Here is a 14,058-nt window from a genome sequence, read left to right as displayed (position 1 = left end):
GTATATACTGCGACATAATGTAGTAGTGTGTGTATACTGTGTATATACTGCGACATAATGTAGTAGTGTGTGTATACTGTGTATATACTGCGACATAATGTAGTAGTGTGTGTATACTGTATATATACTGCGACATAATGTAGTAGTAGTAGTAGTGTGTATACTGTGTATATATACTGCGACATAATGTAGTAGTGTGGGTATACTGTGTATATACTGCGACATAATGTAGTAGTAGTGTGCGTATACTGTGTGTATATATACTGTGACATAATGTAGTAGTAGTAGTAGTAGTAGTGTGTGTATACTGTGTATATATACTGTGACATAATGTAGTAGTAGTAGTAGTAGTGTGTGTATACTGTGTATATATACTGCGACATAATGTAGTAGTGTGTATACTGTGTATATATACTGCGACATAATGTAGTAGTGTGGGTATACTGTGTATATATACTGCGACATAATGTAGTAGTGTGGGTATACTGTGTATATATACTGCGACATAATGTAGTAGTGTGTGTATACTGTGTATATATACTGCGACATAATGTAGTAGTGTGTGTATACTGTGTATATATACTGCGACATAATGTAGTAGTAGTAGTAGTGTGTATACTGTATATATACTGCGACATAATGTAGTAGTAGTGTGTGTATACTGTGTATATATACTGCGACATAATGTAGTAGTAGTGTGTATACTGTATATATACTGCGACATAATGTAGTAGTGTGTGTATATATACTGCGACATAATGTAGTAGTAGTAGTAGTGTGTATACTGTATATATACTGCGACATAATGTAGTAGTAGTAGTAGTGTGTATACTGTATATATACTGCGACATAATGTAGTAGTGTGGGTATACTGTGTGTATATATACTGCGACATAATGTAGTAGTGTGGGTATACTGTGTGTATATATACTGCGACATAATGTAGTAGTGTGTGTATATACTGCGACAAAATGTGCAACATAATCTGTGTAAAAACAATTTGTACATCTTTCCTTCTCGTTTATAGGGTGACACGTCTGGAGATTACAGGAAAATCCTACTAAAGCTTTGTAATGGCAGTGACTAAGCACATGTCCTTCATCCTAAATGTTTTCTTCGCTTTTTTTTCCTTCCTTCACGTTTTCTTCTGAAGCATGGACATGCCTTGAACTGGGTACCATGTAATGTGTATAATATATATGTAAAAAAAAAAAAAAAAAGTTTTGACATCTGACTGTTGTACCATGACCGTGTCCTCCACAACTGTGTTGCTCCTGTAACTGAGTGCCAGAAGCAGTGTGATTTACAATCCAGAACCAGCAGTTAGATTCCAGGTTACTGCAGTCAGGTAAAGAGGTGGCTTAGAATTGATTGCTGATGTTTGCAAATCAGCACTGTTTTTTTGCCTAACCTCATTGAATAACCTCGGACATGTCCTAAAATCTTTGTCTTGAATTGTAGAGAAATGACATATAGTCAGATCCCTCTAAATGGACACATTGTAATACGTTTTACCTGCACAGCTCTTCTTGTTAGATTGTTCAGATTATTTGAATGTTTTTTTCTCAGTTATGCGTGTTTATAAAACAGCCAATTTTCTTCAGTGCAGTTCTTTCCTTGAAACATGGACTGTGTAAGGGCGTAGACTAACCTATTGTTGGAAGAAATCACCGAGAATAATGAGTGTCTTTACTAGGACAATCCTTATGGTAACACTCAGGTTTGCTCATAATTTTGTACTTCAAAAATTGTGAGGTTTATTTTTTTGGTGTGCATAGAATGAGGGAGGGATACAGTACAAGCTGTGCCAACGTTTTATGGCCAGGCCCCTCATTGGGGAGATTTCTCCTCATTTCCTGTTTGTTTTTTCTTAGGAGTTAGACAAAACAAAGTCTGGAAAGCTAGTCAGTGGAGACACAGCAATGTTCTCCTGAGACTATTCATTTTGCCATTTGTGTCCCTATTGGGGTGTCTTGGCCTGGTGTAGGGTGTTATACATGAGAGGGCATGGGGAGGGGAGTAATTAGCACAAAGGTGGCACAGATAGCGTTTACAATTTGACATAGGGTCCATCCCTCCCTGTCTAGTTCACGACCTGAAAACCTTTTGACTGCAGGTGGGCTTTAATGCAATTTTCCTGTACACACTGCATCTCTTTATTTACAATAGGATTGGTATGTTTTCAGACAAGCATAGAATAATGGCTATAAAGAAATATCTACCTTTTTTTATGAAATATTTGTGTTTTATATTATTAGTTTCTAAAATGGCAATCCATTTATTTGTACATTTTACATTTGCACACTTATTAACACCCATGTCCTGCTGTAGCCAATCTGTGCAATGTTAAAAATATTTTATTAACCCTTTGGTAGTAGCTTTTAGTGCTTGTGAAAGTTGAAGAAAAAAAATACCATGATGTGCCTATATTGTGCTGGAAATCTACATTAATTTTACAGAGCTGTTAAAATATGATGTACAATTAAATCAGTTTACAGTCTAAGGCTGAGGCTATTTATTCATCTGTTACATCTTGTGTTATGATGCCAAGTACAGCCTATACATTTCTTCCAATGAGAAGCAGAAAACCAGATCAGGTGAGTTGATGATAAAGACTTTTTTTTTTTGGTGCCTCATGATTTTATTTTTATATGTGAAGGATTCAATGCATCTTGTGGGGTTTTTTTCTGCAGAACTATAGGGTTTATTTACTAGTTTTTACTCAATAAATTGTAGTTTACTTTGAATATACAATTATGTTGAGTTGAGAATCTGCATCCAGTACATTGAGCAGTCTCATTGTCTTGTTTATGGTGTCTGGATTTCTACTTTATTTGGAATTTGTGCACTTCAAGTTGTGCTCAGTAAACATTTAATAGCTGTTTGGTTCAGTGCAGTCAGTTAGATTTAGAAGTAGATACTACCTTTCACATTATGAAGGAATTTGCAGATTTATAATTTGTAAAACAAAAGACAAGTTCTTGGCAACTCCTTTCTTTTTTTATGTTCATTATTAATCTTAAACAGTTTTACCATATACCGTTGTGAATATTATTAGAAAATAATTGGTGAACATAAGATTTTCTTGCAAAACACAGGCTATTGGTTTATTAAAATATACATTTATGTATCACAAAGTGCACAATAAAGAAAAGCTGTATTGATAAAGTGTTGTCTTCTTAAAAGGTAGGTTGGGATATTCTTCATCTAGAGTCTGCAAAACAAAAATATCTGATAAATAATAGCACAATATTTGGCATATATTTACCGAACAACCTATAGAAGTGGAAAGATTAGTGTAATTTTTTGTCAATTTGGACTGGCAACACAACTTCCTTTTTTGTTTTGTTTTTTTCCGCAGTTCCCATTGAACTAAATGAAAACTCAGTGTGCATCTTTACATGTATGTTGTGACATGTGTTGCCATTGATTTCAATGACAAAATTACATAGGTGTGTTTTTCCCACCCTTAAAGTGGTAGTAAACTAGATCTGAAAAAAAAAAGTTGGGCCTCTGGGCGGGTTAAAAAGTTTTTTTTATTTATCATAGGTGGATGCAGCAACAGTCCCCCATCAGCTCTGTGTGAGAATTCAGCGAACACACATACACACGTCGCTCCAGACTGGGGGGATCTTTCCTCAGCCTGGGCCTGCTTTGTAACATCAGCCGACAGCTACTCCATTGCTGCCATGTATATACCCTTTTTCAGCAGTTGCTTAGTCACTGCTGTATTATAAGCATATATATATATATATATGTTAAATATCTACATATGTATGTACTGTATATACTAAAAACTCACACGACCGGTCACAGATTTTAGAACGCCTCTCTTATAACAGGTGTTTTACTGAAAATAATAAGTTTAATGTCTTGTTCTCCAATTTTTCTATGCTTTTACTTTGAACATTAAAAGTAGCTACCTTTTGCAGATATTAAAGCTGAGTGTACTTGGGCTTTTTTGTTTTATTATTATAGCAGTTATTAAAATGTTTCTCAGAACACACTTCCCAACACTGTTACAGATGTATCCACACTTGTATATTTCTTTACTCACCTCCTGTTCAGGCTCTCATTCCAGCTCAATGTAGTTTAGATCTGGAGATGTGCTGGCTATTCTATGATTTGAAGCCCACTGTCTTTTTTTTTTTTTCTCATTTCAAAGCCTAAAGGTTAGCTTTTGGTCATTATTTTGCTGTAAAATGCCCCTGAGCAGTAACTACGTTTAGACCAGAGAGTGTTTGCACAATGTGGTAGTAAGCAAAAAGCCACTGACTCTGGATTCAGCAAGAGTATTCCAGACTATTACCCTTCCTCCCCCAATATTGGGTAGTTGGGGGGGCACAGAGGAACCATCCTTTTTAGACAAAAACCCTGCAGGTCAAATGAGAGTTACAATTTTACTTAATAGGCTAATCAGGCCTACTTTCAGTCTGCAGTGGTTAGTGTCCCTGGCTTGAGCAACTGAACTTGGGATACAGCACCAAACACATTAGTTATAGGTAATTGTGTGTTTTCGAACACCTTTTAGATAGCTGCTTGAGCTAAAAATCCTCCATTCAGAGCTACCAAATACGGCCGAGTGGTTATCTTTCGGTGCTGTAAAAGTTCATTGCTGCTGCTACTGAGAAAAGTTGCGCCACTCACTCAGTCCTCTTCACCATTCATTACTTCTATTACTTTCACACAATACATATTACTGTTTGAATAGGAGAGAAGAAAGTTGAATGACAGGATCTCCAATGCACTGCAGGTCAATAATGAATGGCGGAAAGGGCAGAAGGTTTGCTATCAATTGGTAGAAATTTTCTCAGTAGCTGCCAATTAACACTCCCAGTTCCAGAGGTTATGGAGGAGGTGCCTTAGGAAAGATTTTTTTTTTTTTTTTTAATCGGAACATCTCCCTGCAGGTAATGGGATTTACCATAATACACATACTGTGTTTTGTGCTATATACCACCTTAAGCTCAAAGTATCATTTAAGTGAGCATATCTATCCGAACACCTTGTGCAAAGGGCTGTCTTTGCCTGCGCAGAACTTAGTCGCATTATAGTCTATTGGGATGCAGCAGCTTCACAGCCGCTGGTCCCAAATCTCCGAATACATGCTGTCTGGGTTCAGGGACACATACAGCTGTCATATTGTGTCCTTGCAGCTGCTGCGTCCCAATAGACCTGAATGGGAGTGTCTGCTTGCAAAGCATGCCCAGGTATTCCACACATTTGTCTGCAAAGACAGACCTTTTGCCTGGGTGTATGACTAAGTAGATTTGTGGGACTGAGGCCTTAAGCAATTACCTCTTGGAAACTGGAGGAATCTTGAAGGTCTGAATGAAGACAAGTTTCTAAGTGCCTTTTGATGATGTAGAGTACTACTGATTGGCTAAGGTGGAGATCATAGCTTCATCTGCCTGCCTCACCACCTAATACAAAGCTTCCCTTGAATGTCCCAAATCTGTTGTTCCGAGAGTGGGATGGGGAGGTCCCTGTCCCACTGCCATAACATAGTCCAAACAATTTACTGCACGAAAAGGTGTGCAGGCCCTTCACTTTTAAGCTCAGTTGGCCAGGCCATTTTTGCTATTTTTCCATTGTTTTTTTTATTTGTCCTTACAGCTTTCACAGTTTACTTTCAGAAAATGTGTTTTTTTTTGGGGGGGGGGGGGAGAGGGAGGGAGGAGTGTCTTTCACAGAGGACCAGTAGAATAAAAGGAAGGTACTACTCATTTTTTTTTTTTTTTAATGGCCTTGTGATATTTGCACAAAATGTTTATTGTTATTAGTGAATACATACTTGGCAAAATTTACTAAACTATAAAGTTAAAACTATTGTGTTAATAAATTTGTACATTTTAAATTGCACCTTTTTGTGAAATGGTGAAAACTGAAGGTGCACAAAACTAAAACAATTTACTATAAAAATCTGGAGGTTGTCATTCTTCCCTTTCCAGCTTTCAGAAAATGTATGGTTTGGGGGGGGGGGGGGGGTGTATATTTGACAAAGGACCTATAGAATTAAACTACTGTTTGTTTTTTTTAAGGCCCCGCAATAGATGTACAATGTTCATCAAATCGCTATTTTCACAAAAAATACACTAAGATCATTACTAGTGCACACGAACATAACAAAATTCCTGCTAAATTGCTACTAAGACCTCATTCACATTGGGTATACTAAAGTGTATGCTGGTGGAGGGCCATGTTTATCTGCACGGCGATGCACAGGTGTTCCATCTAGCCCCATTCATGTCAGTTGGGATGCAGCAGCTGCATGAGCACAGCTGCTGCTCCCAATCTGACATCAGTATGGGTACATGACCCCAAATGCAGACCGTGTGAGCTCAGAGACTGAGATGACTGTGTTCGTGCAGATGCTACATTTCAAATGACATCAGTTGAACTGTGGGAACAAGGCATTACGGTTTGTTTTTTTAATTTTAATTTTTTTTTTAATATTGTGTACTTTTCTTGGGGGGGGGGGGGGGGGGGGGGGGGATTTTGGTGAGATACCAGAGGTCAAAAACAGACCCCTGATGTCTCTTTTGAGACAGAGAGGGAGTGAAGACAGTCCTTTTCTCTGCAGCCTGAGCTGCACTGTACATGAATGAATAGGAGCCTGTATAGAGCGATACCTATTCATTCTCAAAACTGAAGCATAGTAAACACTATTACTGCAGTGACGAATGGATACAGTGAGTGATCAATACTGATTGCTACTCTATCCATTTAAGGAAAGGAGGGGGGCTAGTAAACACATGTTTACTAGCTCCCACCACCGCTTTCCATCCTGACCACTTCCCTGTGTAGGACACCATTTTTCCAGATACCTGAAATGGGAAAGCTGTAAACTATTACAGGTTAAAAAAAATGGTTGCAAAATGTGTAAACTTAAAAGAGGTGATCCTTAAAGTGTAGTTTAGAGAAATCGGAAAGAAATCCAAAATGTCAGCAAGTCCTACGCTAGCAAAAGACACTAGAGAAATCTACCCACAGGAACAGGGCAGGCAGACCAAAAGCCACAACAGAAGCCAGCAGACAAATTTCTGAATGGCAAAAGCTGGTTTGGCAAGTGCCCCATAGGAAAACAGGAGCGGTGCAGATACAGCACCAGTCATCCTGTACAAGGAATCCAGCTATCTGGGACTGGTCTTTATTATACGACCTTCCTGTAAAGTGACAAGGTTTCACACAATGCATGCCAAGATTTAGTATTACCCATGCAGCTTTAGACAAAATTTGCAAGATTTTCTTGGGTACAGAAATCTTTAGTAACTATGTTCTCTGAATAGGGGGTGGGGGCAGATGAATGACAGGGCCCCCTTCTGAGAACATTTTACATTCTGTAAAAACAATAGAAGTAGTGTTATAAAAGTTGGAGAGGGCAGGAATGGGAGGGTATCAAATGGGACTTATTTAGTGGTAAACCTAAAGCAGTTAACCCACTACAGTGCTATGAAGCTGACCAGCATCTTCAGTAAGCAGGACTTTGGACACAACTCCTTAGAGGAGATAATTTAACTTAAGCTGTTTTGGCTATGTGACAGGAAGTGAAGGGAAATCTTCGCAATGGGAAGCAGATGGCAAAAAAAAAATAAAAAAAAATCTGACAAGAGGTTATAACCCTCCGTTACTCTATCCTACATGAAAAAAAAGTTTTGCCCATAGTTCTTCTTTACAATAAAACATGAAATAGTCCTCTGACTCTAAAATACTATGGGGTCAACTCACTAAAGTTTACAACATGTGATATAAAGGTCACATGACACATTTTTCCAAAAGATCACATGAGATGAATTTACTCATATTATCAAAATAAAATATTGAATGTGAGGTAAAAACCATACATTTGTTAAAATAGTGAGATAAATACTGCAAAAAAAGATAAATCATTAACTGCTTCCCAACCGCCCTATAGCAGATATACTGCTACAGGGCGACACAGGTGTGCAAAATCATGTATATGCGCGCACCCTACTTCCGCCACGTCTGTCAATCACCGAGTCCCAGCTGGTGATTACTCGCCAGCACCTGGTGATTCACAAGCATCTCCCATGGGGAGAACTATGTAAACAATACAGTTCTCCCTGTCAGCTCGTGCACACTGGTTTCGATGGCTATGCACAGCACACCCATCCAAACCAGTGTACTTACAGTGAAGCACATGGACACAGCACAGTTAACCCTTTGATCGCTTCACCAACCAGGAGGCAATCTTGTTGGAAGCCAAAAAATTATTACATGCTCCACCTGGAATGATAAACAAGTGCTCCAACTTCCTGATGCCAGATGTTGCCTTGATGTTAAGTTTTAAAGCTTGATCCATATCTGATGGGCTAACTTCTTGAGTACTCCCCAAGAGGGGTGTAGGAAGGACAACTTTTCGTGTGATATGGACTCTGAAGGCCACTTAGACATGATCTTGAGTACCACCCTATCTGGGATGAACATAAGAAAGGGTTCTTTAACCACTTGCCTACCCAGGCACTTTTACCCCTTTCCTGCCCAGGCCAATTTTCATCTTTCAATGCTGTCGCACTTTGAATGACAATTGAGCAGTCATGCAACACTGTACCCAAACAAAAGCATAACCGGCGTTGCCTATTTACTTGCAATCAGCTGGGATTGGACACTCCTGATCACATGATAGAGCCTGTGTCATGAGCTCTTTACTGCGATTGGTGATCCACTGTGCCCCAGATACACAGCGCACCACCGATTGCCACGCTACCCCAGGGTTACACATGCGCAGCTAGAGGCAGAGGGGCATAAGCTATCCTGGAGATCCACTATGCGATCAGCACCTCCACCCCGATTGCTTGTGGATGTTGAACCCTGGAATAGAAAGGAACTTGGGGTTGACTGGGGATGTGAACAAGTCTACCTCTAGAAGAGATTACCAAGCCTGTTAGTTATTGAAAGACTTGTGGCAGTCTGGACCATTCATTGTTGTCCAGGATTGTCCTGGACAAATTGTTTGCTTAAAGATTCTTCCAACCAGCATATAAGCAGCAGATATCTGCAGGATATTGACTTGGGCCACCTCTAGAATCAGAGAAACCTCCTTCAGGAGGGAGACACTAACTGCCCCCTTGGTTCCAGTTGTAGGCCACAGTCGTCCTACTGTCTCACTTTACCAGGACAGGTCCACCCTTCCTGCGGTCACTGAAGACTAGGAGAGCCTGAAATTCCACCTCAAATTGGTGCAGTATAGAGCTGTAAGATATCTCACAGTGGACAAACCTGTGTCCAAATAAGATGTCAAACCATCAAAGTAACGCAGGGTGCCACTTTGGAAGCAGAAACACCAGATCGCTGATAGGCAGAAATGTAGTAAGCCGCAGTTGGTATGAGCTGCGTCCAGATTATTTGTCAAACTATGAAGATAATGTAAGAGATCACCTTCAAGGCAAATCTGGCCTTTATGGAAGAGTGGCAAGAATAAAGCCATTGTTGAAAGAAAACCATAAGAAGTCTTGTTTGTAATTTACGAAAAGCCATGTGGGGGACACAGCAAACGTGTGGAAGAAGGTGCTCTAGTCAGATGAGACCAAAATTGAACTTTTTGGCCTAAAAGAAAAACTGTATGTGTGGCGGAAAACTAACACTGCACATCACCCTGAACACACCATCTCTACCGTGAAACATGGTGGTGGCAGCATCATGTGGTGGGGATGCTTTTCTTCAGCAGGGACAGGGAAGCTGGTCAGAGTTGATGGGAAGATGCATGGAGCCAAATACAGGGCAATCTTAGAAGAAAACCTGTTAGAGTCTGCGAAAGACTTGAGACTGGGGCAGAGGTTCACCTTCCAGCAGGACAAGGACCCTATTCTTTGGGAATGCTGGGCTTTTGAGGTGGTTGGTATAATGGCACAACAGTAAAGCAAACATGAGAAGTCACCAATAGGTTAATGCCACGTGTGAACAGACAAACTATAACTTTGTGCACCTGTTATGCAGAGTACTACTTGTAGAGGAACTCAGGGTATGCACAGCAGCTACAGGGAGAAAGGCACAACAATACCTAACAATGCAGCATTCATTTGGATATAAAGCATTTTTAAATTTAGCTCACCCAACCTCCATCATCCAACTGTAAACACTGGCAATGTGTGGGTGTGTGTGCCTAGAGGAGACTACTGACACCACTGCCCATTTCACTTGGACCCAGTAGACCCCAGACAAGGCTGTTAGCCATGATAAAAGCTGTCCCGAGGACCAGCAGCGGGGCTTCCTGGATCATGGGTCATTTAGCCGGTACACCAGGAACTGCATCCAGCTGAAGCCCACACGCATGGAAGGACAGCCAGCCCTTTAGACCAGTCAGGTAGAGGATCACACCTAGGTCCTGCACATGGGAGGAAAAAAAGAGGAATTCTGATGCTGCAGGTGGGCTCAAATTTATGAGTTTATTCCTGGAAGCATAAGGGGTGGGGGGGGGGGGCTTACCCAGCTGTGCGGACATGGAGCTTTCAGAAAATGTATATTGGTGTTACAGTAAATGGTTCTTTAAGGGGAACAGAGTTTTCAATTATTTTACATCCACTAACCTTCCTCAAAGATATCCAAGAGAGGACCACTAGGAGCGACTGAAAGGGCCCAAGAAGATCCTGAAATTGCATCCAGAACAGAGTTCACTTCAGAGTATAGGTACTCCACTGTTTTCTCTACTCGCTGTGAAGATAAAAAGACATAGTGAATATTGGTTTACTGGAATAGCTGTATACAGTAGTGACATCTAGCATACCTTTTGTATCAGGCATTTACACTTGCACCAATATGACAAAACCGGCTTTGAAATTTTAGACACATTGGTCAAAAAAAGTGAAAAACTCACTTATGTACAGTAGAGAACAATTCAAACTGAGCTCCAGGGATGATTTTTATTGCATAATTACATTGGTCAAGCGTGGACTAATGTAAGATTACACATCTCAGACCTCAGGGGCTGCTGACAATAACTTTAGTAGTCAGTGAACAGTGATAGTTGTAACTTTCCTGGTTCTGTGTAGAGCCGTGTTCCCTATGCCCTATTACCATTCATAGAACACCATGGTTTTGTTTTTCCAGTAAATACAGGGTGTTCTCTATTCAGACAAGGTGGAGATCGGGACGATCCCCTCTCTCTTCCAGTAAGGACAAGGAATTCTGCGAATGTTGACAGTGTTTAGTGAGTGACTGGAAGATTGCAGCTAATGCTGTAGTGATGCTGACTAGTGATTGTCAGCTTCCCCACCAGCCCTCATTTATAAAATGTGTACTTACATTGGACAAAACTGGACTATGTATGCGTTAAACATACCTGGAGTTCAGCTTTAAAATTGTCTCTGATGAACTTGAAGTATATGTTGGAGAATTAATCTAGCATGCTGGGAAAAGTCTAGAAAAGTTTCAAAAGCTGGTGACAAAAACTATTTAGATAAAATATAATTTTAGAAGCCCTATTCTTTCTGTGCGATTAGTGTTCTGTGCCAACACAGTAATGAAGATTAGAGTGACTGTTGTGCTTCGTTTTTGCTGTAGGGCCCTGTATATTGAAGAATCCAGGGTGATTCTGTTGAGTAGTCTGAGTGACCAAAACCTCATGTAACACATTACAGATGTCCATATTCAGACTGAACTTCATGGACTTCTGTTGTTATTGGAAAACTATTGCTCATGATTGATTTCACACAACTACAGGCTTGCACAAATAATGGCTTCTCATCCACATTTGAACAGCAGTAGCTAACTCAATTTATGTTAATTGTACAGTAAAGGACCCAGGCCGAGTATTCACAGACCCTGGTTATAAGCTTGTACCCTCAGATGATTGGACACTGGCAAAGCATTTTAGGACACATCTCCTGGGCACCTTCCCTATAACCCTACCCCATTCTGAGTCTTCTGTTTTTTTCTAGTTATTCTAAGGCAGTGGTGGGCAACCTTTTTTTTCAACTGAGCCAAATCTCGCCAAAACCACGATTGAAATTTATTTTGAGAGCCACATTTTTAAAACTGAAAATACATCCCCCATATAGTAATTCATCCCCCATAGTAATTCATCCCCCATAGTAATTCATCCCCCATATAGTAATTCATCCCATATAGTAATTCATCCTCCATATAGTAATTCATCCTCCATATAGTAATTCATCCCCCATAGTAATTCATCCCCCATATAGTAATTCATCCCCCATAGTAATTCATCCCCCATATAGTAATTCATCCCCCCTATAGTAATTCATTCCCCATATTGTGTCAATTCACTTACCTTTGCTCCGCGCGTTCCTCTCGACGTGTTCCCGCGCCGTTCCAGTCTTCAGGGCGGACTGTGAGAGGAGAGGAGTTCGTCACGCTGCCCCGCCTACATCCTGACAGCCAATGTTTGCCACGCTCTGTGGGCCGGATTAAAAGGTCCGCCGGGCCGTAGTTTGCCCATTGCTGGGCTAGCTGCAGAGTCCTGACTTTTGGGGCGGCCGCCCGAGAGGAGCGGGCGCCCGGCACACAGAAGAGCCGCATTAAAATGTGTAAAGAGCCGCATGTGGCTCGCGAGCCGCGGCTTGCCGACCACTGTTCTAAGGTGATGGACCTCTTCTGCCTTATGGAGAAATTACACCCAGTTGAATTAGGTTATCTTCAGATTCTTCTGTCAACTCCTTCACTGTCCTCTAATATCACTGTAGAGTCAGTACAACCTCAGTAAACGTGGGAGCTGTATCCAGACCTGACAGCCCGCAAGCAGCCATTCTGACAAAGGCAGATTTTTCTGCACCTATGTCACAGTTTCTGGGCTGTCTCTGTCCATGGCCAAGCTCCTTCTTCAGCTCCTCAGTCTCTACCCGAGTTGGGTCCTGATATGTCTGGCCTAGAGGGGTGCACATAGAAGGGGAGAAAAAGGAGCCAGAGGTAGTGTTAGAGGAGGCTGTGAAGATTTCTCTGCCCCAATCTTGCTTGCTAATGTGGATATGCTCACTTCTGCTGTTCAAAAAAGCCTCAGAATTATTGCACTCAATTCTCACCTATCTTGCCATGCCCCTTTGGGTACAAAGAGACATTCAACAGCTACTAAAATGACATGCCCTATTCACAACAAAATAAAAGGGAAATCTATGACAATTGAGTCAGCCCAGAAAAGATTTTCACTCCTTTTCAAAAATCATTGCCAAACTGGACTAAATAGTTGATCCTGCCATCTCAGTTTTAAAACATCACTGAACTAACTGAATATGTTTTGACTCTACAGATAAGAAGTTTGAGATGCTCAAAAAGATTCTCCTTATGCTTGCTGGCCCAGCTCTGCAACCAGCTCTCGCTGGTTTTGGAGAGCTATCTGGCTCAGGTTAGGCTGCTCACAGGTTACCAGGAGAAAAACAGGCACTGGGAAGGAGCGGCAGATCAAAGAATAAGAGACTCCAAATGTATTTTTTAGTCTATACTAAAATAAGAGCAATGTATATGTGACTGATATGTCTAACAATCACAGATATGGCAGGGTGATAGATTGCCACCTGTGCAATAAGTCCATCCATGAAATTTCCTTGATACCAAATATTCCACGGTCAAGTGTTAGTGGTATTAAAGCAAGGTGGAGGGAAGTGGGAACAACAGCAACTCAGCCACGAAGCGGTAGGCCATGTAAAATAAGAGTGGGGTCATCACATGCTGAAGCGCACAGTGCACAGAAGTCACCAACTGTCTGCAGAGTCAATAGCTAAAGACCTCCAAACTTCATGTGGCCTTCAGATTAGCACAACAGTGCATAGAGATCTTCACTGAATGGATTTCCATGGCTGAGCAGCTGCATCCAAGCCATACATCACCAAGTGCAATACAAAGTGTTGGATGCAGTGGTGTAAAGCACGCCACCACTGGACTCTAGAGCAGTGGAGACGTGTTCTCTGGAGTACTGAATCACGCTTCTCTGTCTGGCAATTCAATGGACATGTCTGGATTTGGTGATTGCCAGGAAATAGAGTACTTGCCTGACTGCATTGTGCCAAGTGAAAGTTTGGTGGAGGGGGAATTATGGTGTGGGGTTGTTTTTCAGGGGTTGGGCTTGGCCTCTTAGATCCAGTGAAG

General features: G+C 41.0%; 2 protein-coding genes across 3 annotated transcripts in view; one reads left to right on the top strand and one right to left on the bottom strand.

Annotated features, from left to right (window-relative positions):
* The window catches only part of ANXA11 (annexin A11), a 102,844-nt gene extending 100,341 nt beyond the window's left edge, over positions 1-2,503 (top strand). For both annotated transcript variants that reach the window (XM_089682511.1, XM_089682512.1), the window contains one exon: positions 1,028-2,503. In XM_089682511.1, the coding sequence (XP_089538637.1) occupies positions 1,028-1,087 (60 nt within the window). In that variant the 3' untranslated portion in view covers positions 1,088-2,503. The remainder of the gene's footprint in view (positions 1-1,027) is intronic.
* Positions 2,504-3,080: 577 nt separating this feature from the next.
* PLAC9 (placenta associated 9) overlaps positions 3,081-14,058 on the bottom strand; it is a 68,801-nt gene continuing 57,823 nt past the window's right edge. Inside the window, exons 3-4 of the mRNA XM_089682513.1 lie at positions 10,548-10,671; positions 3,081-3,214 (exon numbers count right to left, since the gene is read on the bottom strand). Of these exons, the coding sequence (XP_089538639.1) occupies positions 3,204-3,214; positions 10,548-10,671 (135 nt within the window). The 3' untranslated portion in view covers positions 3,081-3,203. The remainder of the gene's footprint in view (positions 3,215-10,547; positions 10,672-14,058) is intronic.

The sequence above is a fragment of the Staurois parvus genome, unplaced genomic scaffold (genome assembly GCF_062004578.1).
Source record: "Staurois parvus isolate SC_StPar_1 unplaced genomic scaffold, SC_StPar_1.0 ptg000291l, whole genome shotgun sequence".
NCBI lineage: Eukaryota > Metazoa > Chordata > Amphibia > Anura > Ranidae > Staurois > Staurois parvus.
Note: the sequence above shows the minus strand (reverse complement) of the source record. Positions and strands in the feature narration are given on the sequence as shown.